This window comes from Pseudophryne corroboree, chromosome 5 (assembly GCF_028390025.1).
Source record: "Pseudophryne corroboree isolate aPseCor3 chromosome 5, aPseCor3.hap2, whole genome shotgun sequence".
Taxonomy (NCBI): domain Eukaryota; kingdom Metazoa; phylum Chordata; class Amphibia; order Anura; family Myobatrachidae; genus Pseudophryne; species Pseudophryne corroboree.
The window spans coordinates 656,237,918-656,264,867 of NC_086448.1; the positions used below are offsets into that span (position 1 = coordinate 656,237,918).

The window sequence follows — 26,950 nt, forward strand, 5'->3', positions numbered from 1 at the left end:
ACAGACAAGGCAGAAATATGAACCTTGAGAGAGGCCCGACGAAGGCCTAAGTCTAGACCTTGTTGCAGAAAAGCCAAAAGTCTGGCAGTTCTGACTTTGTATGCTTCATAATTCTTAGTAGCACACCAGGTGAAGTAAGAATTCCAGACCCTATAATAAATCCGTGCAGAAGCCGGTTTGCGGGCCTTCAGCACAGTTTGGAGAACCACCTCTGAGAATCCTTTGACCCTCAGGAGTGAAGCTTCAAGAGCCACGCTGTCAAAGCCAGCCTGGCCAGGTCTGGGTAGACACAAGGGCTCTGACCGAGGAGGTCTTGGGCGTTGCGAAAGGCAGAGGACGCTCTATCGAGAAACCCTGCAGGTCTGAGATCCAATGCCGTCTGGGCCAAGCTGGAGTAGTAGTAGTATTCCTCCTTCTTGCTTGAACTTTCATAGTACCCTGGGCAGGAGTGACACTGGAGGGAACACGTATGGCAGCCGAAAGTTCCATGGAATTGCCAGTGTGCCCACGAACGCTGCTTGAGGATCCCTTGATCCGAAGATCGGAACCTTGTGATTGTGTCGAGACGCCATCAGGTCCACATCAGGCCCCACTTGTCCACTAGGAGTTGAAAGATTTCCGGATGAAGACTCCACTCTCCGGCGTGAACGTCCTGATGACTGAGGAAGTCCGCTTCCCAGCTGAGGACTCCGGGAATGAACACTGCCGATATTGCTGTCCAATGAGGAATTTTTGACACTTCCAACATTGCCATGTGGCTTCGAGTGCCACCTTGATGATTTACGTATGCCACCGTGGTGGCGTTGTCTGATTGTACTTGAACAGGCCTGTGCTGTATCAGAGGCAGGGCAAGAGTCAAGGCATTGAACACTGCCCGCAGTTCCAGAATGTTCATTGGGAGGAGAGATTCCTCCTTGGTCCACCAACCTTGGAGAGAGTGCTGCTCCAGCACCGCGCCCCTACCCCTCAGGCTGGCGTCCGTAGTCAGTAGAACCCAGTCGGTGATCAAGAAGCGATAGCCCCTGCTCAGCTGTCGGTCCTGTAGCTCAGTGACCAATGGACCTCCGGTGTCAAGGAGATCATTTGAGACCTGATCCGATGAGGCAAGCCGTCCCACTTCGAAAGGATCTACCTCTGCAGAGGGCGGGAATGAAATTGAGTGTACTCTACCATGTCGAAAGCTGACACCATGAGGCCTAGTACTTGCATTGCCGAGTGTATCGACACTCGTGGGCGAGAAAAGGAAGCATCTGATCCTGTCCTGAAGTTTCAGGACTTTCTATGGAGACAGAAACAGTCTTTGGCTGTGTGTGTCCAGCAGTGCCCCCAGGTGCACCATGCTCCGAGCAGGGACCAGCGAGGACTTCTTCCAGTTGATGAGCCACCCGTGGGCTTGCAGGAATTGTACCGTCCGTTCCAGATGACGGAGGAGAACCTCTTGGGAGTTTGCCAGGAAGAGCGAGTCGTCCAGATACGGCAGGATCCTGATACCCTGACGGCGGAGAAGAGCCGTCATCACGGCCATGACCTTGGTGAAAATCCGAGGGGCCGTGGCTAATCCAAAAGTCAGAGCCTGGAATTGATAATGTAGGTTGCCAATAGCAAACAGCAGATATTGCTGATGCGAAATGGCAATAGGTATATGCAGGTAAGCATCCTGTATGTCCAGGGATACCATATAGTCCTCGGGTTCCATGGCCAGCACAACAGAGCGCAGGGTTTCCATATGGAATTTGGACAGTCTCACAAATTTGTTCAAAGATTTGAGAAGGAGTACAGGCCGGAAGGACCCGTTGGGTTTTGGGACTAGAAACAGAGTCGAATAGTATCCTCTGCATATCTGGGACAGAGGTACCGATATCACCACTCCTGTGTCCAGGAGGGATCGTACAACCAGGTGTAGAGCCTGCGCTTTCAACGGATCCGAAGGAGGAACCATCGTGCAGAACTGGCGAGGGGGACGTCTCTTGAAAGAGATTGCGTACCCGTGAGAGACAACTTCTCGCACCCATGCGTCTGAAGTGATCTTTAACCAGACCTGGGCGAATTGTAGAAGTTGGCCTCCCACCCAGGGATCCTACAGGAGGAGGCCCGCCCCCTCATGCAGCGGGCTTGTCCTGTTTGGAAGCAGGCTGATGGGCAGCCTAGGACTGTTTAGATTTGGGCTTAGTGCCTTTGAAAGTACGAGCCTGTCTCTGGTGCGTCTGACCCTTAACTTTTCCTGGTGGACGAAACGAACGAAAAGCGGTACTCTTAGCCTTCGGAGCAGAAGGATTAGTACTTGGGAGAAACGCAGTCTTGGCAGACGCCAAGTCATACACAATTTTGTTCAGATCCTCCCCATAAAGGATGTCTCCCTTAAAAGGGAGCACCTCCAGGATCTTTTTGGAGTCCAGGTCCACCTTCCAGGACCTCAACCACAGAATACGGTGGACATTATAGACATGGTGGCCAAGGCATCTACCACAACACCTGTCTCCGAGGATGCCTCGTGAATATAGTGGGAGGCAGTGGTAATATGAGACAGATATTGTCTGGCAGTGTCAGATATATCCTGAGGTAGCTCTTCCTCCAATGCCTGAACCCATGCTTCAATTCCTTTAGCAGCCCAGGAGGCTGCTATAGTGGGTCTATGTACAGCCCTGGTAAGGGAGTAAAGAGATTTCAGGCATTCCTCTACACGCTTATCCGTTGGCTCCCTCAGGGAGGTGACAGTGGTGACAGGCAGAGTAGATGACACCACAAGACTGGCGGCATGAGAGTCTACCAGCGGTGGATTCTCCCATTTGTCACTCAACTCAGAAGGGATAGGATAACGGGCTAGCATCTTTTTAGACAGGGATAATTTCTTTCCCGGAGAAGACCAGGATTCCTGACGTATGTCAATTAAATGGTCAGAATGCGGTAAGACTACTTTAGCAACCTTCTGACGTTTAAACTTATCAGGTTTCTTAGACGCTGTAGTGGGATCTACCTCATCATCAATTTGTAGAATCAGCTTAATAGCCTCCGATAGGTCAGCGACATCAACCTGAGTTGTAGGTTCCTCATCAGAAGCAACTGATTCAGTGTCTGATGGATTAGTATATTCCTCATCCTCATCAGAAGAATTATCTGAGATGTTAGTGGATTGTGAGGAGGAAGCGGTTCGCTTAGATGATCTCTTGACCCCAGCAGGGCGTGAGGTAGGCTTTTGTACCACCAAAGATTGATTTAATTGTTGTATCTGGGTAGATAGAGTGTCTGTCCAGGGTTGATTAACTACAGTGACAATCTGTGATTGCAATGACACAGGAGGTCCCACATGACTGGAGAACGCTTGCCAAGGTGGCTCCTAAGTGACTACGGGAGCTGCGGGCTGACTGGGAGATGTGTGGCACCCAGTACACAAACCATCAGTTATAACTTCCCCCTCAGGGAAAACCATTGTGCACGCCCTGCATGATGCTGAAGCATCCGCGGATTTCCCGCCCTACGTGGCAGACATGATAGTAGATGTAACCGCAGAGCTAAACAGTACAAAATAGCCAGACAAAAACAATTTCTGCAAATAACCCCTATATGTTATGTGACACAAACAGAGGATTAAAGCAGTATGATGTGACTGAAACACACAGTAAAGCACACTAAATAGTATACACTGTGTAACACTATATATGAGACCCAGATGCAGCAGGCACCCCAGGGTACAGAATACAGTGATAGCAATAGGTGGGATACACTAATTAAATCTACACAGCAGCTACAGGCACACTCAGTCACAGTTACAATGTAGAAATTAATTCAGACAAACATTAAAACTGCACTGGACTAGTAAAATCACATATAAATATATGTATACACAGATATAAAAGTGCACAGTAGATACTGAATGTATATCTCAGAACACTTGTACTAAATGTGCAGGCAGAATCACACTTGTTCTTAACTAACACTGTCTAAAATCACATGTACTGTAGAATACTTAAGTGACTATAAAATCACAGCGCCGATGAAGCAGGCGGATTTACAGAGGAGACTTAGCCCAGCAGTCCCGGAGACCAGACACAGCTGTGTGAGAAAATGGCGCTGAAATCTCAGTCAGGGAGTGAGGGAGAGTGAAATGCAGCTCCAGGGCAGGAACACCAGCAGTAGATGGTGCCTGGAGCTAGGGGAGGGGCTACAGGTCAGCACCTTATTCCCTCTGCTGGTCCTCACCACCGGGTACTGTGGAGCCTATGTAATATGGATTTCTTAAAATTTGACCTGTGCTCCCTGCCCTGGTGGATATAGTGGGGTTCCTGTGCAGTATAGTGTCCACGCCAGCGTCGCTGTTCGTCTCCCGGGACCGTGACCGGAACGCGATTTACCGGCGGTCCCGCCTGGGGGTTCCTCTTACCTCCTACCCGATGTGCAGCCACGCGACCCTGGAGAGCGTCAGCGGCGGTGTGCCTATGAACCAGTGCGCCTCCACTGCAAGTACCCGGGAACCGTCCCCGGGAGTCTGCAGCGCTGCAGGGTAGGTGATAGAACCGCAGCACATAATGTCAGAATGACATAGAAAGTGCTGCGGCCCTTGAAGTCTTTAAAAAAAAGCTCTTTTCAGGGATGCCTAGCGCAGTCCCCCTGTTAGGTGACCTGCTCTGCAGGCACCAACTTACAGACTGAGCTCCAGTGTCCGGAGGGAGGGTTATAGAGGAGGCGGTGCAAGGCATCCTGTGAACAGTCAAAGCTTTAGACTGTTGGTGCCTCGGATCAAGATCCAACTCTACACCCCAATGTATTCTCCGTGGAACACAGTGTACCCTGCTGCAGAAATTTCAGTTTACATCCATTGTGAGTACATATGTAGCCATGCTCATCTTTGCTGCGATGCAGCATGGCTCGCTGAATGGCATGGCAAGCTGCGACTACTCGCAGCCGCCAATTGCTTGTCATAGCCTGGCACGCCATGCAGTATGCAGTGATACAACATGCCGCATCGCAGTAAGATGAGCATGACTACATTTGTACCTGTAGAAAACATCAAAACAGAGTAAATACTATTTAGATAGCTAAATAAAATTGACCAAAAAAATCCACATTTTAAAACTATGTAAACATAGTGAGACAACTATATTTGTTGCTACGCTGAGAGATTTAACAAGTGAAAAACTTCTCATGAGATCCAAACTGGTCAGTCCAAAACCAGTGGAGCTCACCAGTGACAGTCCTAAGTATTTTAGATGTCAATGGAAATGCGGTTCTTCCCTCCTCCCCCTGTGGGCCCATGTGATTATTGGCTTAAAAATAATATCTACAGTATTGTAGTATTTTATAAATTATGAGCACGAGTACAAAACCACCAACAATGATACTACCTGCACTCCTATAAACACCATCAAAATATACGTTCTGGTAAGAGAAATCACGTTATCAACGGTAAGTTCTTATGTCCACAGGTATCCACAGGATAACATTGGGATATTGTCGAGCGACAGCGAAAATGGCACCAACACGGTCACGAGCTTTCTGGCCTCCCAGGATGAATTGGGGCCTCCACTATATAGTCCCGCCCACTGACTCAGTCAGATCAGTTCTTTCCACAGCGATTTTAGGCAGGAACATTAGGTAGAGACCTGTACAGACGATAAGAACACACATGCACACCCTTCCATACAAGAAGGAAAAGGTTTTAGTGATTGTCTAGATCAGGGGTGTCAAACTCAAATTCATCGGGGGCCGCATCAGCAGTTTGGTCCCCATCAAAGGGCCGGTTGTATCTGTAGGTCTATCCAAAATTTACCGCTCCACCTGCCTTATATGTGCCCAGCCATCTGCCCCCTTTTAAAGTGCCCAGCCATGTGCCCCCTTTTATAGTGCCCAGCCATGTGCCCCCTTTTATAGTGCACAGGTCCCCATTTTACACATTGTGGCAGGCACAGGTCCCCATTTTACACATTGTGGCAGGCACAGGTCCCCATTTTACACATTGTGGCAGGCACAGGTCCCCATTTTACACATAGCGGCAGGTACAGGTCCCCATTTTACACATTGTGGCAGGCACAGGTCCCCATTTTACACATTGTGGCAGGCACAGGTCCCCATTTTACACATTGTGGCAGGCACAGGTCCCCATTTTACACATTGTGGCAGGCACAGGTCCCCATTTTACACATTGTGGCAGGCACAGGTCCCCATTTTACACATAGCGGCAGGTACAGGTCCCCATTTTACACATTGTGGCAGGCACAGGTCCCCATTTTACACGTTGTGGCAGGCACAGGTCCCCATTTTACACATAGCGGCAGGTACAGGTCCCCATTTTACACATTGTGGCAGGCACAGGTCCCCATTTTACACATTGTGGCAGGCACAGGTCCCCATTTTACACATAGCGGCAGGTACAGGTCCCCATTTTACACATTGCGGCAGGTGGTGGAAGGAGGGAGAGAGAGAGAAAGAGAGGAAGGGAGAGGGGCTGACTTACATTTGAAGCGGTTCTCGCCGCTCTTCAGCCGCCTCTCCCTCCTCGTCTGCGCGGCTCCCTTCTCCCTCCTCCGACGGGGTTTCGTTGAATGACGCGTTTGCGCCGTGACGTCACGACGCAATCGCGTCATTCCGCGAAACCCCGCCCCCCCCGAGCTGGGCACTCGGGAGAAGGGGGTTTCATGGCGGCGGCACCGCGGGCCATCAGACGAGGTCTGGCGGGCCGGATTTGGCCCGCGGGCCTTGTCTTTGACACCCCTGGTCTAGATCCTCAAATCAGATGCGTCAGGGTGGGATCCCTGTGGACATAAGAGAAATCACGTTATCAACGGTAAGTTCTTACCATCACGTATATTTCTCTGGCTGGGTCCACAGGATAACATTGGGATTCCCAAAGCCATTTTAGTGGTGGGGCCGCTCCTGATTGCACAGGAGGACCTTTCGCCCGAAGTCTGGGTCATGAGAGGCAAAAGTGTCCAAGGCATAATGTCTGATGAATGTGTTTATGGAAGACCATGTGGCTGCCCTACATATCTGTTCTGTTGAAGCACCCTGTTGTGCTGCCCAAGAAGGACCTACCTTACGTGTAGAGTGTGCAGAGACATTAGCCGGAATAGGGAGATCTGCATGAGAATAAGCTTCAGATATTACTATTCGGAGCCATCTCGCCAGCGTCTGTTTACTAGCAGGCCATCCTCTTCTATGGAATCCATATAGGATGAAGAAAGAATCCGTTTTCCTGATGGCACTAGTACGATCTATGTAGATTCTCAAAGCTCGGACCACGTCCAGCGACGCTTCTCCCGCAGATAGTCCCGATACCTGAAAAGCTGGGACTACAATCTCTTCATTCAGGTGAAACTTTGATACCACCTTTGGAAGATAACTAGATCTCGTTCTGAGAACTGCTCTGTCTGGAAAAAAACTTAGGAAAGGAGACTTACATGATAATGCTCCTAAATCTGACACTCTTCTGGCTGACGCCATTGCCAGTAAAAAAAGAACTTTAACCGTTAACCACTTAAGATCTGCTCTCTCAAGTGGTTCAAACAGAGGACCCTGGAGAAATTTAAGAACTAAATTCAAAACCCAGGGAGCTGCAGGAGAAACAAATGGAGGTTGAATATGTACTACTCCTTGGAAAAACGTACGCACATCCTGTAGGTCAGCAATCTTCTGTTGAAACCATACAGTCAACGCTGAGACTTGCACCCTCAAGGAAGCAACTTTCAACCCTTTATCCAATCCTGCCTGAAGGAAATCCAAAATCCTAGCTACTTTAAAAGATCTCGGATTGTAATTTTTTACAGTACACCAGTGAATATAGGCTTGCCATATTCTATGATACACACGAGCCGAAGAAGGCTTTCTTGCTCTAAGCATGGTTTGGATTACTTGTTTTGAAAATCCTTTAGCCTCTAAGATAGAGGTTTCAACAGCCACGCCGTCAAAGATAGGCGATCCAGATGACTGTGATAACAAGGACCCTGCATTAACAGATCTGGACGTTGAGGGAGCAGTATCGGTGCTTCCACGGACATTCTCAACAGATCTGTGTACCAATGCCTTCTTGGCCAAGCTGGAGCTGATAGAAAGATTGCTCCTTTTGCCTGTTTTATCTCACTACTCTGGGTAACAGAGATATTGGTGGGAACAGATATGCCAGCTGAAACCTCCATTCTACTGACAGTGCGTCTATCAGGACCGCTCCTGGGTCCCTTGTTCTTGATCAGTACCTCGGAACTTTGTTGTTTAGACGAGACGCCATAAGGTCCATCTCTGGTAGACCCAATCTGTTCACCAGTGTCTGAAACACTTCTAGGTGTAGTGCCCATTCGGTTTCCTGAATGGTGTGCCGACTGAGAAAATCTGCTTCCCAATTTAGTACACCCGGGACAAATACTGCTGACAATGCCGGGAGATGGAGTTCTGCCCATTTTAGAATGGGAGTTACTTCCTCCATCAGACTCTTGCTGTGAGTTCCTCCTTGATGATTGAGGTATGCGCTACTGCCGTCGCATTGTCTGAGCGGATCTGGACTGGTCTTCCTTGTAGATTGTCCTTTGCCTGAACTAGAGCCAAGTAAACAGCCCTTATCTCCAACAGATTTATCGGCAGGCGACTTTCCCTTGCGGTCCACCCTGGAACCATAGGCTTCCGAGTACCGCCCCCCAGCCTTGCAGGCTGGCATCTGTTGTCAGGACTTGCCACTCTTTTATCCAAAAGGGTCTCCCCTTGTTTAAATGGTCTGTCTGTAGCCACCACGCTAGAGACCTTTTTACATTTACTGGAATCTTTATCAACTGCTTCTTTATCGTTTGATGATTTCCGTTCCATTTGATCAAAATGAGATGCTGCAACGGTCTGGAGTGGAATTGCGCATATTCCACCATGTCGAAGGTTGATACCATCAGACCCAACAGTCGCATTGCTGCATGGACTGACATTGTCTGGGCTTGCAACGCTTCCTGAGCCATGACCTGCACCTTGACTATCTTTTTATCTGGTAAGAGAACTTTCTGTAGGTCTGAATCCAATATGGCCCCCAAATGAACCATCCACTGTGACGGATTCAGGGACGACTTCTCCCAATTTATGAGCCACCCGTGTCTCTGTAAACAAACTATCGTCTGTTGAAGATGGCTCAACAGTAAATCTTGCGATTGTGCTAAGATTATCAGGTCGTCGAGGTATGGGAATATTCTTATCCCCTGCTTGCGCAGACAAGCTGCCATAACCACCATGATCTTGGTAAACACCCTGGGTGCTGTAGCTAGCCCGAAAGGCAGAGCTTGGAACTGGAAATGTTCCTGGAGGATGGCAAACCTGAGGTAACACTGATGTGACAGTGCTATAGGCACATGTAGGTAAGCATCCCGTACATCCAGAGATACCATGTAGTCTCCCGGTTCCATAGCCAACATTATGGAGCGTAAAGTCTCCATGTGGAACTTCGGGATCCATATGTATTTGTTCAACATTTTCAGATTTAGAATTGGTCGATATGACCCATTTGGTTTCTGGATTAGAAATAGATTGGAGTAATACCCCTGTCCCTTTTGTGATGGAGGTACTGGGACAATCACACCTGACTGCAGTAATTTTTGGACTGCTTCTTGCAGGGCATTGGCCTTCGACTCTATACGAGACGGGCTGGTGCAAAAAAATCTTTGAGGAGGCTGCCTCCTGAATGGGAACCCATACCCCTGAGATACTACCTTCTGCATCCAGGCATCTGCTGTTGACTGTTGCCATATGTGTGCAAATTGAAGGAGTCGGCCCCCAACCCTGGAATCCTCCAGGCGGAGGCCCGTCTCTTCAGGCTGAGGGTTTCTGTTCAGGTTTGGAAGCTGGCTTTTTGCTAGCCCACTGCTTCCTTCCCCTGGTTTTAAACTGCGGTTGTTTAGGCTCCTCTTTAGCTTTTGCTTTGCTTTGCCAGTGAAATGAGCAAAATTTTAAACCCTTGGAATTAGGGTTATAGGTAGCCGGAAATCTGACCTTTTTCGATTCAGCCTCTGATTCTAGGATATCCGATAAAGGTTTTCCAAATAATATATTACCCACAAAAGGCAATGCTTCCAATTCTTTCTTGGATTCCGCATCTGCCTTCCAGGTACGTAGCCAAATTGCTCTGCGAGCGACTACTGTCAAGGCTGAAGCTTTAGAAGCAACTGTACCTACATCAATTGCGGCTTCTTCTAAATACTGGGCAGATTGTCTTAAACGGCAAAAACGATCCTCTTGCTCCCCAGTAGGAGAAGGGATGCTGTTCTCTAGTTCCTCTATCCATTCGCCCATAGCCTTTGCTACCCAGGCCGAAGCCATAGCAGGTCTTACCACTGCTCCTACTAGAGAAAAAATATTTTTCAAAAGGCTCTCTACCCTTCTGTCTGTGACATCATTCAAAGAGGTAGATGACAGTGGTAAAGCAGATTTATGTACGAGTCGCAGAACATGTGCATCTACTTTTGGAGGAACTTCTCTCTTCGAACAATCCCCAGCAGGAAATGGATAATAAGAATCCCATCTCTTAGGAATCTTATACTTTTTACTGGGCGCTGCCCAAGACTCATCCATCATTTCCGTCAACTCATCTGACGCTGGAAATTCAGCTTTCACTGATTTTGTTCGTTTAAATACAGGTGCTTTTGCTTTTAACGCGGTCTTGGCTGGCTCTTCCAAAGAAAGCACAGCCCTCACGGCATTAATAAGTTCAGCTACATCTTCTAAACTAAAGCTCTGCGACTAATCATCATACGGAGTTGATTCTATTGTTTCCTCATCATTATCCGATGTATCATCTTGTGTAGTCTGCCACACAGACGTATCTGTCTTAGTCTTACCTGCCCCTTGGTTGCTTGTAGAGGCTACTGGAACCAAACCATAGGAGGGGAGCTGCATGTATGGGTTCATAGTGTAACCTAACCCTTGAGATGGTGCTACCGGAGCTAACCTGTCCGCTATTGAAGACAGAGTCTTTGCGAACATATTCCATGGTGGCTCTGTTGGTGGTTGAACCAACTCCTGTTTTTTACTTCGCTGAAAAGCGAAACAGTTTGCACACAAACCCTCATAAGTGACCAATTGATTCATATCAATTACCCCTGACTTACAAGATAAGCATGTTAGGGCTATAGGAGTGCTTGATAAATTCTCATCACTTTTGCCGCTCACAGACATGGTATTAACCTGTTATCGACTACACAATTTGTGACTGAAGAACACCCTATATGCCAGTATATAGAGGTGAGATCAATCTGACCACAGTGCACCTGATTTGAGGGTCAGAACAGGACTGACATTACATAGAAAAGTCAGTACACATACTAGCAGTCAGTCACATGTTAAAGCATTAGACATTGTCATACGAGAATACAACCTCCATAATAACTTATACATAAGTAGGAAAATTGTACTTCTGTTTTAACTGGTTCTATTTTCAACATAACATGCAGAAAACACAGTAATATACAGGTCTCATATGCAATAGGTACTAAAAATTAACAATGCATACTAAAAAGTATTGAGAATTTCTAGTACTGTATACCCTGCCTCCAGAGAGCGGGATACAGGTAGACTCACCACACTTCCATATCCAAGCAAATACGCTCGTAAGATGCTGAGTGGATTCAGACGCTACTGGTGTACACTGCCGCTCATGATAACTGATAACGGACACGGACGCTCACCAATGGACACGGACGCTGAGCGACTTCCACATGTATGCAGACGCTAAGGCCTGCGACTCGGTCTGGGCGGGTTTACATCCAGTGTACACAACCGCAGCGTCTAAGCTGCGACCGAGTACCCTCGTGGTAGCGTCTGAGCCGGAAGTGAGGTAATTTAGTTCATGAAACGAGAGACACGCGGGAACTGGCCATGAACTCGGAGGAGGGACGGCCAGGAGAGCGTCTGAAACCCCCCGTTGACTTAAACTCCCAGGATCGCGGCCTCTACCTAGTCCTGGTGCCTATGATCCGCAGAGCGTAGCGCTGTCACACTCGAGATGTTCGGCGCATCAACACACTGTTTGTAGTCTCCACCAAATCAGTGTAGCTGTGTCCTGACCCCTCTAGTAAGAGGAAGTCCATAGACTCACCGTCTCCCCATGCTCCGGCCACAGCCTGGTTACGTCTGCTGGACCTGCTAGAACATCCGACACAGACGCCCGTTGAGACAGCACTGATACCCGAAGGTAAGCGTTGTTACGACCCGGTGAGGAGTTGTTGGAGCGACTCTTTCTAATATGCGTTTAAGACGCTGTTAAGATAAGTCGCTCTAAAAAACGTTATAGTAAGTCTATAAAAATATAGTAATGAAAACTTGAGGCTGCTCTCACAGCAGCCCTGTGACCATGCGGCTTCCTGCCGCACCAAGCAAAAAACTGATCTGACTGAGTCAGTGGGCGGGACTATATAGTGGAGGCCCCAATGCATCCTGGGAGGCCAGAAAGCTCGTGACCGTGTTGGTGCCATTTTCGCTGTCGCTCGACAATATCCCAATGTTATCCTGTGGACCCAGCCAGAGAAAACACATACCATCTTAGAGTCTCCAAAATAATATAGGTTAGAGATTTCTATGTGCAATATGTAGAAAGCTTGATCATTTTGGAACATTTTGTATAAGGTCTGTCAAAGTCGAAAAATATTGTAATGCATACATCATGTACTAACACACACATGCCCGCTGCGCGTGCACTTGTTCCACCGTGCGTGCACATATCCGCAATTTGCGTATGGTCGCTCCCGCGGTCCTGCGCTTGGTATGGGTATTTACGGCGGAGTTTGTGAGCGCATAGAGGGTTATCAGAACATTACATATTTAACCCAAATAGTGCACTTTGTACACATAGCTCCCCTGCACCACATCAGCAAGTGTCAACAGTTTAAATGGTTCCAGGACTAAGGGATTCGCCTTTGCATGATAGAAAGGGACAGACTAAGGTTATAAGGTGATGTCTAGTATCCAGCTGTAGGGTATTTTAAGGGTAACATTCCGGTGTTGGTTAGAGAAAGATCGCATGTTCCTGCGTATAGTTATGTGCAGAAGTAGAATATAGATATAAACTGTATTTACTGTATATTATGTATGCGGCGGGAATCCAGAGGAGACCACCCACAAGAGCAGTTGGGAAAGACATCGCCCACCTTTTCAAATCAACCTATGACCTCTCCTGTAATGTAAAGATGCATCTCTGTGTCCAATAGACAAAGGGATTACAGTAACCATTGTATTGTATATGGAAGTAGTGTATAAAAAGCCTGTTGCTGCCTGGCTGGTCAGAAGACTCTGAACACTATCTACCTGATGAGCGGAGGACTGGTCCAGGTTGCGCAAGCGAATATTCTCACGTATGTACATTGGGGGTAATTCCAAGTTGATCGCAGCAGGAATTCTGTTAGCAATTGGGCAAAACCATGTGCACTGCAGGAGGAGCAGATATAACATGTGCAGAGAGAGTTAGATTTGGGTGTGGTGTGTTCAATCTGCAATCTAATTTGCAGTGTATAAATAAAGCAGCCAGTATTTACCCTGCACAGAAACAAAATAACCCACCCAAATCTAACTCTCTCTGCATATGTTATATCTGCCCCCCCCCCCCCCCCCTGCAGTGCACATGGTTTTGCCCAACTGCTAAAAAATTTCCTGCTGCGATCAACTTGGAATTACCCCCATTGACTGTAGCCATTATTCTGTTGTAGATTTATCTTGTTAGCCTTGTAGTGTATAATCTGTATTGTTATCCCCTTTCAAATAATCCACTGTGGCGTTAGAACCCAGCGGTTAACTACAAATCGGTGTTGTGTCCTCGTTTCCCTGCTAAGGTTTAAAGCGTATTACATTACCTAACTGTATAAGGTTTAAAAGTGTATTGATAAGGTGTGTACGCGCTGCGGGTACTATGTACCGTCAGCGCTACATAAGGTTTAAGGTGTAACTTCATTGCAGTGCTTTGCTGCATAAGGTTTAAAGTGTAATCATATCATTGCTTTGTATTACGAATAAGGTTTAAAGTTTATCAAGAGTGTGTGCGCGCGCTGTGCGTACGTTGTATCCCCAGCGCGGCGTTTGTACGCAAAGTACGTACACGGTACGGGACTCTGTACGCAAATAGCGTACGAAGTGCGTAGCGTGTGTATTAAGTCTAGCGGCCGCAGCGGCTCCATGGTAAAAGTGTATAAAAAGGTATAGCTTTGTGGTGTAAGATAATATCGACATTATCATGTCAAATATCAAGAACTCTATCCTTAAGGCAAGGGCCTTTACTTTGCTCAGCCTGCTGTAAAAGTAGTACAAATGGATTTCTAATAATGCTATAACTAAACTGCACAACACAAGACATGAGCCCATTCTCAAAGATTTTAAATCTGAATATTTACTTGAGTTTTGGAAACAGGATTGGATAACTGAAAAATATATACATGATTTGCATTCTTTGACACCTAAAATTTTGAAGGGGTACCCCAGGGTGTTCATTGGGAAAAACCAGGACCAACAATATCTTGATGGGAAAAAAAAAACAAATAATAAGAATTTACTTACCGATAATTCTATTTCTCATAGTCCGTAGTGGATGCTGGGGACTCCGTCAGGACCATGGGGAATAGCGGCTCCGCAGGAGACAGGGCACAAAAGCAAGCTTTTAGGATCACATGGTGTGTACTGGCTCCTCCCCCTATGACCCTCCTCCAAGCCTCAGTTAGGTACTGTGCCCGGACGAGCGTACACAATAAGGAAGGATCTTGAATCCCGGGTAAGACTCATACCAGCCACACCAATCACACCGTACAACTTGTGATCTGAACCCAGTTAACAGTATGATAACACAGAAGTAGCCTCTAAAAAAAGATGGCTCACAACAATAATAACCCGATTTTGTAACAATAACTATGTACAAGTATTGCAGACAATCCGCACTTGGGATGGGCGCCCAGCATCCACTACGGACTATGAGAAATAGAATTATCGGTAAGTAAATTCTTATTTTCTCTAACGTCCTAGTGGATGCTGGGGACTCCGTCAGGACCATGGGGATTATACCAAAGCTCCCAAACGGGCGGGAGAGTGCGGATGACTCTGCAGCACCGAATGAGAGAACTCCAAGTCCTCTTTAGCCAGAGTATCAAATTTGTAAAATTTTACAAACGTGTTCTCCCCTGACCACGTAGCTGCTCGGCAAAGTTGTAAAGCCGAGACCCCTCGGGCAGCCGCCCAAGATGAGCCCACCTTCCTTGTGGAGTGAGCTTTAACAGTTTTAGGCTGTGGCAGGCCTGCCACAGAATGTGCAAGTTGGATTGTGCTACAGATCCAACGAGCAATCGTCTGCTTAGACGCAGGAGCACCCATCTTGTTGGGTGCATACAAGATAAACAACGAGTCAGATTTTCTGACTCCAGCTGTCCTTGAAATATATATTTTCAATGCTCTGACAACGTCCAGTAACTTGGAGTCCTCCAAGTCGCTAGTAGCCGCAGGCACCACAATAGGCTGGTTCAAGTGAAAAGCCGAAACCACCTTAGGGAGAAAATGAGGACGTGTCCGCAGTTCTGCCCTGTCCGAATGGAAAATCAGATATGGGCTTTTGTACGATAAAGCCGCCAACTCTGAAACTCTCCTGGCTGAAGCTAGGGCCAGTAGCATGGTTACTTTCCATGTAAGATACTTCAAATCTACCGATTTGAGAGGCTCAAACCAATGAGATTTGAGAAAATCCAAAACTACGTTTAGATCCCACGGTGCCACTGGAGGCACAATTGGGGGCTGTATATGTAGTACACCCTTGACAAAAGTTTGTACTTCAGGCACTGAAGCCAATTCTTTCTGGAAGAAAATTGATAAGGCCGAAATTTGAACTTTAATAGACCCCAATTTTAGGCCCATAGACAATCATGCCTGCAGGAAATGTAGGAATCGACCCAATTGAAATTCTTCCGTTGGGGCCTTCTTGGCTTCACACCACGCAACATATTTTCTCCAAATGCGGTGATAATGTTGTGCGGTCACTTCCTTCCTAGCTTTAATCAAGGTAGGAATAACTTCCTCTGGAATGCCCTTTTCTTTTAGAATCCGGCGTTCAACCGCCATGCCGTCAAACGCAGTCGCGGTAAGTCTTGGAACATACAAGGTCCCTGCTGAAGCAGATCCCTTCTTAGAGGTAGAGGCCACGGATCTTCCGTGAGCATCTCTTGAAGTTCCGGGTACCAAGTTCTTCTTGGCCAATCCGGAGCCACTAGTATCGTTCTTACTCCCCTTTTCCGTATAATTCTCAGTACCTTTGGTATGAGAGGCAGAGGAGGGAACACATACACTGACTGGTACACCCACGGTGTTACCAGAGCGTCCACAGCTATTGCCTGAGGGTCTCTTGACCTGGCGCAATATCTGTCCAGTTTTTTGTTGAGGCGAGACGCCATCATGTCCACCTTTGGTTTTTCCCAATGGTTCACAATCATGTGGAAAACTTATGGATGAAGTCCCCACTCTCCCGGGTGAAGGTCGTGTCTGCTGAGGAAGTCTGCTTCCCAGTTGTCCACTCCCGGGATGAACACTGCTGACAGTGCTATGACATGATTTTCCGCCCAGCGAAGAATCCTTGCAGCTTCTGTCATTGCTCTTCTGCTTCTCGTGCCGCCTTGTCTGTTTACGTGGGCGACTGCCGTGATGTTGTCCGACTGGATCAACACCGGCTGACCCTGAAGCAGCGGTTTCGCCAGGCTTAGAGCATTGTAGATCGCTCTTAGCTCCAGTATATTTATGTGAAGAGACTTCTCCAGGTTTGACCATACACCCTGGAAGTTTCTTCCCTGTGACTGCTCCCCAGCCTCGTAGGCTGGCATCCGTAGTCACCAGGACCCAGTCCTGTATGCCGAACCTGCGGCCCTCTAACAGATGGGCACTCTGCAACCACCACAGGAGAGACAACCTTGTTCTTGGTGACAGTGTTATCCGCTGATGCATGTGCAGATGCGATCCGGACCATTTGTCCAGCAGATCCCACTGAAATATTCGTGCGTGGAATCTGCCGAATGGAATTGCTTCGTAAGAAGCCACCATCTTTCCCAGGACTCTTGTGCATTGATGTACTGACACATTTCCTGGTTTTAGGAGGTTCCTGACAAGTTCGGATAACTCCCTCGCTTTCTCCTCCGGGAGAAACACCTTTTTCTGAACAGTGTCCAGAATCATTCCCAGGAACAGCAGACGTGTTGTCGATGTCAATTGAGATTTTGGAAGATTCAGAATCCACCCGTGTTGTTGAAGTACTACTTGGGTTAGTGCTACCCCGACTTCCAGCTGTTCTCTGGACCTTGCCCTTATCAGGAGATCGTCCAAGTAAGGGATAATTAATACGCCTTTTCTTCGTAGCAGAACCATCATTTCGGTCATTACCTTGGTAAAGACCCGAGGTGCCGTGGACAAACCAAACGGCAGCGTTTGAAACTGATAATGACAGTCTTGTATCACGAACCTGAGATACCCTTGGTGTGAGGGGTAAATTGGGACATGCAGATAAGCATCTTTTATGTCCAGGGACACCATGAAGTCCCCTTCTTCCAGATTCGCTATCACTGCTCTTAGTGACTCCATCTTGAACTTGAATTTCTGTATGTACAGGTTCAAGGATTTCAGATTTAGAATAGGTCTTACCGAACCGTCCGGCTTCGGTACCACAAATAGTGTGGAATAATACCCCTTTCCCTGTTGTAGGAGGGGTACCTTGATTATCACCTGCTGGGAATACAGCTTGTGAATGGCTTCCAATACCGTCGCCCTTTCTAAGGGAGGCGTTGGTAAAGCAGACTTTAGGAACCGGCGAGGGGGAGACCTTTCGAATTCCAACATGTAACCCTGAGATACTATCTGCAGGATCCACGGGTCCACCTGTAAGCGAGCACACTGATTGATGAAAATCTTTAGTCGACCCCCCACCGCTCCTGAGTCCGCTAGTAAAGCCCCAGCGTCATGCTGATGGCTTTGTAGAACCCGGGGCGGGCTTCTGTTCCTGGGCAGGGGCTGCTTGCTGCCCTCTCTTACCCTTTCCTCTGCCTCGGGGCAGATAAGACTGTCCTTTTGCCCGCTTGTTTTTATAGGAGCGAAAGGACTGCGGCTGAAAAGACGGTGTCTTTTTCTGTTGGGAGGGAGTCTGAGGTAAAAAAGTGGATTTGCCGGCAGTTGCCGTGGCCACCAGATCCGATAGACCGACCCCAAATAATTCCTCTCCTTTATATGGCAATACTTCCATATGCCTTTTGGAATCCGCATCACCTGACCACTGTCGCGTCCATAAACTTCTTCTGGCAGATATGGACATCGCATTTACTCTCGATGCCAGAGTGCAAATATCCCTCTGAGCATCTCGCATATAAAGAAACGCATCCTTTAATTGCTCTAAAGTCAATAAAATACTGTCCCTATCCAGGGTATCAATATTTTCAGTCAGGGAATCCAACCACACTACCCCAGCACTGCACATCCAGGCTGAGGCTATTGCTGGTCGGAGTATAACACCAGTATGTGTGTATATACTCTTCAGTGTAGTTTCCAGCCTCCTATCTGCTGGATCCTTGAGGGCGGCCGTATCGGGAGACGGCAACGCCACTTGTTTTGATAAACGTGTGAGCGCTTTATCCACCCTAGGGGGTGTTTCCCAGCGCGCCTTAACCTCTGGTGGGAAAGGGTATAATGCCAATAACTTCTTTGAAATTAGCAGTTTTCTATCGGGGTTAACCCACGCTTCATCACACACGTCATTCAATTCCTCTGATTCTGGAAAAGCTACAGGTAGTTTTTTTCACCCCCCACATAATACCCCTTTTTGAGGTACCTGCAGTATCAGAGATCTGCAAAGCCTCCTTCATTGCCGTGATCATATAACGTGTGGCCCTATTGGAAAATACGTTTGTTTCTTCACCGTCGACACTAGATTCATCTGTGTCGGTACCTGTGTCGACTGACTGAGGTAAGGGACGTTTTACAGCCCCTGACGGTGTCTGAGACGCCTGAGCAGGTACCAACTGGTTTTCCGGCCATCTCATTTCGTCAACTGACTTTTGTAATGTACTAACATTATCACGTAATTCCATAATTAAAGCCATCCATTCCGGTGTCGACTCCCTAGGGGGTGACATCACCATTACCGGCAATTGCTCCGCCTCCATACCAACATCGTCCTCATACATGTCGACACACACGTACCGACACACAGCAGACACACAGGGAATGCTCTTATCGAAGACAGGACCCCACTAGCCCTTTGGGGAGACAGAGGGAGAGTTTGCCAGCACACACCAAAAGCGCTATAAAATGTATATAAACAACCCTAAAAGGTGTTGTTTCTGTTATATGCGCTTTAAATATATAAATATCGCCAAAATATGCCCCCCTTCTCTTTGTTACCCTGTTTCTGTAGTGCAGTGCAGGGGAGAGTCCTGGGAGCCTTCCTCACAGCGGAGCTGAGCAGGAAAATGGCGCTGTGTGCTGAGGAGAATAAGCCCCGCCCCCTTTTCGGCTGGCTTTTCTCCCGGGTTTTGAGATATCTGGCCTGGGTTAAATACATACATATAGCCTCAATGGCTATATGTGATGTATTCTTTGCCATAAAAGGTATTAAATATTGCTGCCCAGGGCGCCCCCAGCAGCGCCCTGCACCCTCCGTGACCGTTCAGTGTGAAGTGTGTAGCAACAATGGCGCATAGCTGCAGTGCTGTGCGCTACCTTCATGAAGGCTGAAGAGCCTTCTGCCGCCTGTTTCCGGACCCACGATCTTCAGCATCTGTAAGGGGGATCGGCGGCGCGGCTCCGGGACGAACCCCAGGGTGACCTGTGTTCCGACTCCCTCTGGAGCTATGTCCAGTAGCCTAAGACTCCAATCCATCCTGCACGCAGGTGAGTTGAAAATCTCTCCCCTAAGTCCCTCGATGCAGTGAGCCTGTTGCCAGCAGGACTCACTGAAAATAAAAAACCTAAAAACTTTTTCTAAGCAGCTCTTTAGGAGAGCCACCTAGATTGCACCCTGCTCGGACGGGCACAAAAACCTAACTGAGGCTTGGAGGAGGGTCATAGGGGGAGGAGCCAGTACACACCATGTGATCCTAAAAGCTTGCTTTTGTGCCCTGTCTCCTGCGGAGCCGCTATTCCCCATGGTCCTGACGGAGTCCCCAGCATCCACTAGGACGTTAGAGAAAAGGGTAGTAACCAGGGATAGAACTGTCACATTGCATTAGGACTGGTAAGTTTCCCGACAGCGGAATTCCAAAGGTCACAATGCAGACATAACCCAAAGGTATTAGGGTAGGTAGTGAGTAGTTACTTTTAGGGTTACGGTAAGGCTACGGGAGGGGATGGTAAGGGTTAGACTGCGGGAGGGGATGGTTCGGGTTAGGCTGCGGGAGGGGATAGTTAGGGTTAGGCTGCGGGAGGGGATAGTTAGGGTTAGGCTGCGGGAGGGGATAGTTAGGGTTAGGCTGCGGGAGGGGATAGTTAGGGTTAGGCTGCGGGAGGGGATAGTTAGGGTTAGGCTGCGGGAGGGGATAGTTAGGGTTAGGCTGCGGGAGGGGATAGTTAGGGTTAGGCTGCGGGAGGGGATAGTTAGGGTTAGGCTGCGGGAGGGGATAGTTAGGGTTAGGCTGCGGGAGGGGATAGTTAGGGTTAGGCTGCGGGAGGGGATAGTTAGGGTTAGGCTGCGGGAGGGGATAGTTAGGGTTAGGCTGCGGGAGGGGATAGTTAGGGTTAGGCTGCGGGAGGGGATAGTTAGGGTTAGGCTGCGGGAGGGGATAGTTAGGGTTAGGCTGCGGGAGGGGATAGTTAGGGTTAGGCTGCGGGAGGGGATAGTTAGGGTTAGGCTGCGGGAGGGGATAGTTAGGGTTAGGCTGCGGGAGGGGATAGTTAGGGTTAGGCTGCGGGAGGGGATAGTTAGGGTTAGGCTGCGGGAGGGGATAGTTAGGGTTAGGCTGCGGGAGGGGATAGTTAGGGTTAGGCTGCGGGAGGGGATAGTTAGGGTTAGGCTGCGGGAGGGGATAGTTAGGGTTAGGCTGCGGGAGGGGATAGTTAGGGTTAGGCTGCGGGAGGGGATAGTTAGGGTTAGGCTGCGGGAGGGGATAGTTAGGGTTAGGCTGCGGGAGGGGATAGTTAGGGTAAGGCTGCGGGAGGGGATAGTTAGGGTTAGGCTGCGGGAGGGGATAGTTAGGGTTAGGCTGCGGGAGGGGATAGTTAGGGTTAGGCTGGGAGGGGATAGTTAGGGTTAGGCTGCGGGAGGGGTTAGTTAGGGTTAGGCTGTGGGAGGGGATAGTTAGGGTTAGGCTGCGGGAGGGGATAGTTAGGGTTAGGCTGCGGGAGGGGATAGTTAGGGTAAGGCTGCAGGAGGGGATAGTTCGGGTAAGGCTGCGGGAGGGGATAGTTAGGGTTAGGCTGCGGGAGGGGATAGTTAGGGTTAGGCTGTGGGAGGGGTTAGTTAGGGTTAGGCTGTGGGAGGGGATAGTTAGGGTTAGGCTGCGGGAGGGGATAGTTAGGGTTAGGCTGCGGGAGGGGATAGTTAGGGTAAGGCTGCAGGAGGGGATAGTTCGGGTAAGGCTGCGGGAGGGGATAGTTAGGGTAAGGCTGCGGGAGGGGATAGTTAGGGTTAGTCTGGGGGAGGGGATAGTTAGGGTTAGGCTGCGTGAGGGGATAGTTAGGGTTAGGCTGCAGGAGGGGATGGTTAGGGTTAGGCCACGGGAGGGAATGGTTAGAGTTAGGCCACGGGAGGGAATGTTTAGTGTTAGGCTGCGGGAGGGGATGGTTAGGGCTCAAGCTGTGAGAGGGAATGGTTAGGGTTAGGTTGCGGGAGGGAATGGTTATGGTTAGGCTGCAGGAGGGGATGGTTAGGCCACGGTAGGGGATGGTTGGGGTTAGGCCACGGGAGGGAATGGTTAGGGTTAGGCCACGGGAGGGAATGGTTAGGGTTAGGCCACGGGAGGGAATGGTTAGGGTTAGGCCACGGGAGGGAATGGTTAGGGTTAGGCCACGGGAGGGAATGGTCAGGGTTAGGTCACGGGAGGGAATGGTCAGGGTTAGGTCACGGGAGGGAATGGTCAGGGTTAGGCCACGGGAGGGAATGGTCAGGGTTAGGCCACGGGAGGGAATGGTCAGGGTTAGGCCACGGGAGGGAATGGTCAGGGTTAGGCCACGGGAGGGAATGGTCAGGGTTAGGCCACGGGAGGGAATGGTCAGGGTCAGGCCACGGGAGGGAATGGTTAGGGTTAAGGTGACAACACACCTAAAGATTTATCTTACAATCTGGCTATTAGATCGAAAATCTGGTAGTGGATGGGAGCAACTGTCATTTGCTCCCATCCATTACCAGATTTTCATTCCAACCAGCAAGATTGGAAGATAAATCTTTAGGTGTAGGAGTACCTTAAGGCTGTGGGAGGAGATGGCTACAGCTTGGCTGCAGGAACGGACAGTTACAGTTAGGCTGCAGTAGCAGTGGTTTACGGTTAGGGTAACAGTACTCACCAACATCCATCAACATTCTGACCGTCAGGATTCTGCTGCTGGGAACCTGACTGCCGGCATTTAATACTCAACCCCCCCACAAAATGGCACAAATACTGGTGCTTTACATACAGACTTTGGATGTCATTCATGAAAGAGTTAAAATAGCATAACTCTTCAGACAATCATTTTGAAAGTCTTCTCCAATCAATAGAGAGCAAATGAAGGAAAACCTTAGGTGGCTACAAACTATAACACCTTTAGTACAAATCTAGAGTATTTCCCTAGTTGTTTGTCAGATGTATGTCTAGCTGGGGCAAATACCACAGGGTCCAAATGCATGTGTCGGACTGCACAAGAGCTACACATTTATCCAAGCTCAGTATTGGAAATAATTTGCAATACTGAACTATATAAGATGCGCTTTGAGTAGGCCAAATTGAGTATACCCATCTCATGAGCTGTAAGCAGTGGCACTTTTTCTATTCAACAATGTAAATAAACAAGGGGATGCAATTTAAAAGATGTGTAGCCAGACAAATTGGGCTTGACATTTTTTAACAGCATGATTTTTTTAATGTAAAATTATGGATGAAGTAATTGCTGCAATCCATTAAATCCATTAAAAGTGATGTCTTATTACAACAAGTTACTTAAAGGTCTTCATACGTATGAGATGACAAAATCTGGGGAAAAAAGTGATGTCTCATTACAAGTTAGGAATGGTCTTCATATGCATGAGATGACAACACTCAGTATTACATTTATGAAGTAAATGGACTCTGCATCCGCTGGGTCACTTCAGCCACCCCTGCGCTATCCCAAAATACTTATCACATATTCCCCGTCCTCTTCTCTGGTTGTTGGTCTCACCTTTCACTGCTGTGGTAGCCTGCTGCGGTATTACCCAGCATTCCCATCAAGCAACATGAGGTGATAATAGGTGATGATATCATTTCTATCACCCTTCAGTTTTATATAATAGATATGACCAGTGATAACACAGGTACATAGGGGTTAAGTTAAAGTCCTGCTATGTTAGAGGACATGTATCCAGCTGCTTTGAAGAAAGCAATGAGTAAACTTTATATGGTGCAGTCCATATACAGTACAGTATATATAATATCCTTCCCGATAACTTTCAAGGCGAGCAAAACACATTACAGGCGTAAGTGATAAGCCCTACAGTATTACACTAATATTTTTTATTTTTTTAGGAAACCACTATATATACCGCTGTTTATGGTGACGTGTGCCACGAAGGAGGAAAAGTCTCATCATTCAAAGCCCCTCATGGAACACTGGGCTTGGGTAAACAGTACCCACTTCCCTTCCCCTCTCGGCATCACTAATAATTTCACACAGTTGTTCCTAAGAAGCTTTGTATCTTAATTTACATAATGATAAACTCCTGGAGACATGGTACAAAAAATAAAAAGTAAATAAAATAAAGTGACATACCAATATTCTGTGTAGGTGTGAACTGATAGTGTTGCTGTGTCGCTCTTAGCTGAGCTGCATCAGGCTCCAACTCTGTTACAAACCCTTGTGTTCTCGATCTGTAACTGCTCTGAGAAGCTTGAGTCTCCACAAACATGGGGGTGAGCACAGTGCTGCGGTAGCGCCAACTGGAATCAACAGTGTAATCCTAAATGAGAACACAATGAAATGAAGAATAAACAGACCTAGATTTGAAATAAAAGAAATACAGACATACTGCCGAATATGGTGTCGATATTTTGGCTGCTGGGATTCCAACAGCTGGTATCTATATACTTTACCTGAAACTTGCATTCTGAAAGAGGATGTTCAAACATTTGCCGGATATAATCTGGACTCTTACTGGTCATTTCAAGCAGCAGGTTTGTGCCCAGGCTTAGAAAGTGTTTTTCTATCTTTGGGCAATATAAAGAGCACAACACGGCTAACATACGGTCTGATGTGCCAGTTGGTAATCGTGTTTCAGAGCTCCAGAAATTTCTGACAATGAGTCTATAATGAAGAACATTGATCAGATTAAGCAAAATATGTATTTCTGCAGCGGACTGACTTACAAAAAAAAAAGTGGTTTCATGCATTTTTCAAGTAGTCCTCATCCTAAGTGGTTATTAATGCCGGAGCGAGAATAGAACAATGTACAGGGGAAAAAAAATGACTTATAGTGATACTCATTAAAAATCTGCGTAAATACAGGATAATTATCTCTAATGCACACATTGTTAAACACACACTCACCTCCTCATCCTTCTGTCACCAAAGCTTATCCCTGATAGCATGACATACTGTAAGAAGATGCAGTTAATTTGTCAGCTGTCGGGATCCTGGCAGTCAGGATACCGACGCCGGAATCCCGAAAGCCGACAAAGCCAACAGCTGGAATCCGGCGCCCAGGGTCTATTCCTACTCGTGGTGTCCACGACACCCATAAAGTGGGAATAGAACTTTGTGGTGAGCGCAGCAAGCCCGCAACGGGACTCTTTGTGCTCGCTCCGCTGCCGGCATATTGATGGCCAGCATCCCGGCTGCCGGCAAATCATACTGATCCCACTGTAAGGAGAAGAATGATGTGACAATAGGAAATATGTAAGAAAGAGTACAGGTATACCAGGAGCCATCTCAGGCTTCCAAGTATAAATATCCTCCCATCCCTGAATTTTCTACACCTATTACATTTTTCAAAACAAGTGGTGGTGCACAGTGACATGGTTATACACACGCATTATGCACCACTGCCTATGCAAAGCATGGTGGGTGCTACAGTACATAGATGGTCTCTACCAGCATAAGGGAAGTTAATAATCCTGACTAATTCATACACTACATAGGAAGAGATAGGAAATCTATGGTGGCTGCCATACCACTACCTTTACCTACCACACATTTAGAAAATACTGTACAGTATAATCAGTCTGGTAAAGATGAAATGTGGTATAGTCTAGTATACACACATTATCAGATATTACTAAAATAGGAAATACAAATTAAGACAGCATTGCGCAAATTTTGTTCAGTATTAAGAGTCTTCTAAATTTTACAAACATTTAATTTCCTAACTATTAGGGGATACCAAAATTGTCTTTCAGGCCCTGAAATGAAACAAAGAGCCCAGGGAGGGAATGCAATAGGGTGTGAAAATCAGAAAGCGAGAGATTTTTGAGAATTATCCTGCTTTTTTAAGTGGTAATAATTTACATGGCAAACCAGACTGATTTTCCACGTATCTGCAGATATACTGGTGCATCGTGCTGTGTGTACGAGCAGTCAGGCCGCAGAGGCTGAATATCAAACAATATTTGTTGTACTTTTTGTAAACAGGCAATCAACATGAAAGGCGTAACTGTATGATCCCCAGGAGCTGATATACCACCTAAAACCAGATATGATCACTGTGGAGCCCTATGGAACCCGGGGAAGAAATACAACGTACTGGAGCTCTGCATTTTCATCTACCAGTCCTTCAAGTAAGGTCTCTTTAGCCATATTGAAAACATCCTGTGAATCACTATCCGACTGGCTCTCTGGGTCTCTGGAAGGTAATATGAAAATAAATAATTAGGCAAACTTCACTTTCTTAACACAAAACTTGTAATATGCTTATGTAGGGTATCAAATAAGGTCACAAAGACATTTCAATTAGTTCAAAACAATATTCCACTGGAACACAAAATACACCGCAAATTACGTCTCACCACCTAGATGTGGTCTACTTAAGTAAGTTTCTACTACTTTTAAGGTCTTCACTTGACTCAAAAACGTATTACATTTTACATTAGTTTTGCAATTTCAATGACCACTAAAAATAAGATTTTACTTACCGATAAATCTATTTCTCGTAGTCCGTAGTGGATGCTGGGGACTCCGTCAGGACCATGGGGATTAGCGGCTCCACAGGAGACAGGGCACAAAAATAAAGCTTTAGGATCAGGTGGTGTGCACTGGCTCCTCCCCCTATGACCCTCCTCCAAGCCTCAGTTAGGATACTGTGCCCGGACGAGCGTACACAATAAGGAAGGATTTTGAATCCCGGGTAAGACTCATACCAGCCACACCAATCACACCGTACAACTTGTGATCTGAACCCAGTTAACAGTATGACATACGTAGGAGCCTCTGAACAGACAGCTCACAACAATAACAACCCGATTTTATTGTAACAATAACTGTGTACAAGTATTGCAGACAATCCGCACTTGGGATGGGCGCCCAGCATCCACCACGGACTACGAGAAATAGATTTATCGGTAAGTAAAATCTTATTTTCTCTGACGTCCTAGTGGATGCTGGGGACTCCGTCAGGACCATGGAGATTATACCAAAGCTCCCAAACGGGCGGGAGAGTGCGGATGACTCTGCAGCACCGAATGAGAGAACTCCAGGTCCTCTTTAGCCAGGGTATCAAATTTGTAGAATTTTACAAACGTGTTCTCCCCCGACCACGTAGCTGCTCGGCAGAGTTGTAATGCCGAGACCCCTCGGGCAGCCGCCCAGGATGAGCCCACCTTCCTTGTGGAATGGGCCTTGACAGATTTAG

The 26,950-nt window shown here is 47.5% G+C and overlaps 1 protein-coding gene across 1 annotated transcript in view; it reads right to left on the reverse strand.

Annotated features, from left to right (window-relative positions):
• The window catches only part of PRKDC (protein kinase, DNA-activated, catalytic subunit), an 836,940-nt gene that overhangs the window by 244,388 nt on the left and 565,602 nt on the right, over positions 1–26,950 (reverse strand). Inside the window, exons 56-58 of the mRNA XM_063923695.1 lie at positions 25,847–25,945; positions 24,201–24,411; positions 23,881–24,067 (exon numbers count right to left, since the gene is read on the reverse strand). Of these exons, the coding sequence (XP_063779765.1) occupies positions 23,881–24,067; positions 24,201–24,411; positions 25,847–25,945 (497 nt within the window). The remainder of the gene's footprint in view (positions 1–23,880; positions 24,068–24,200; positions 24,412–25,846; positions 25,946–26,950) is intronic.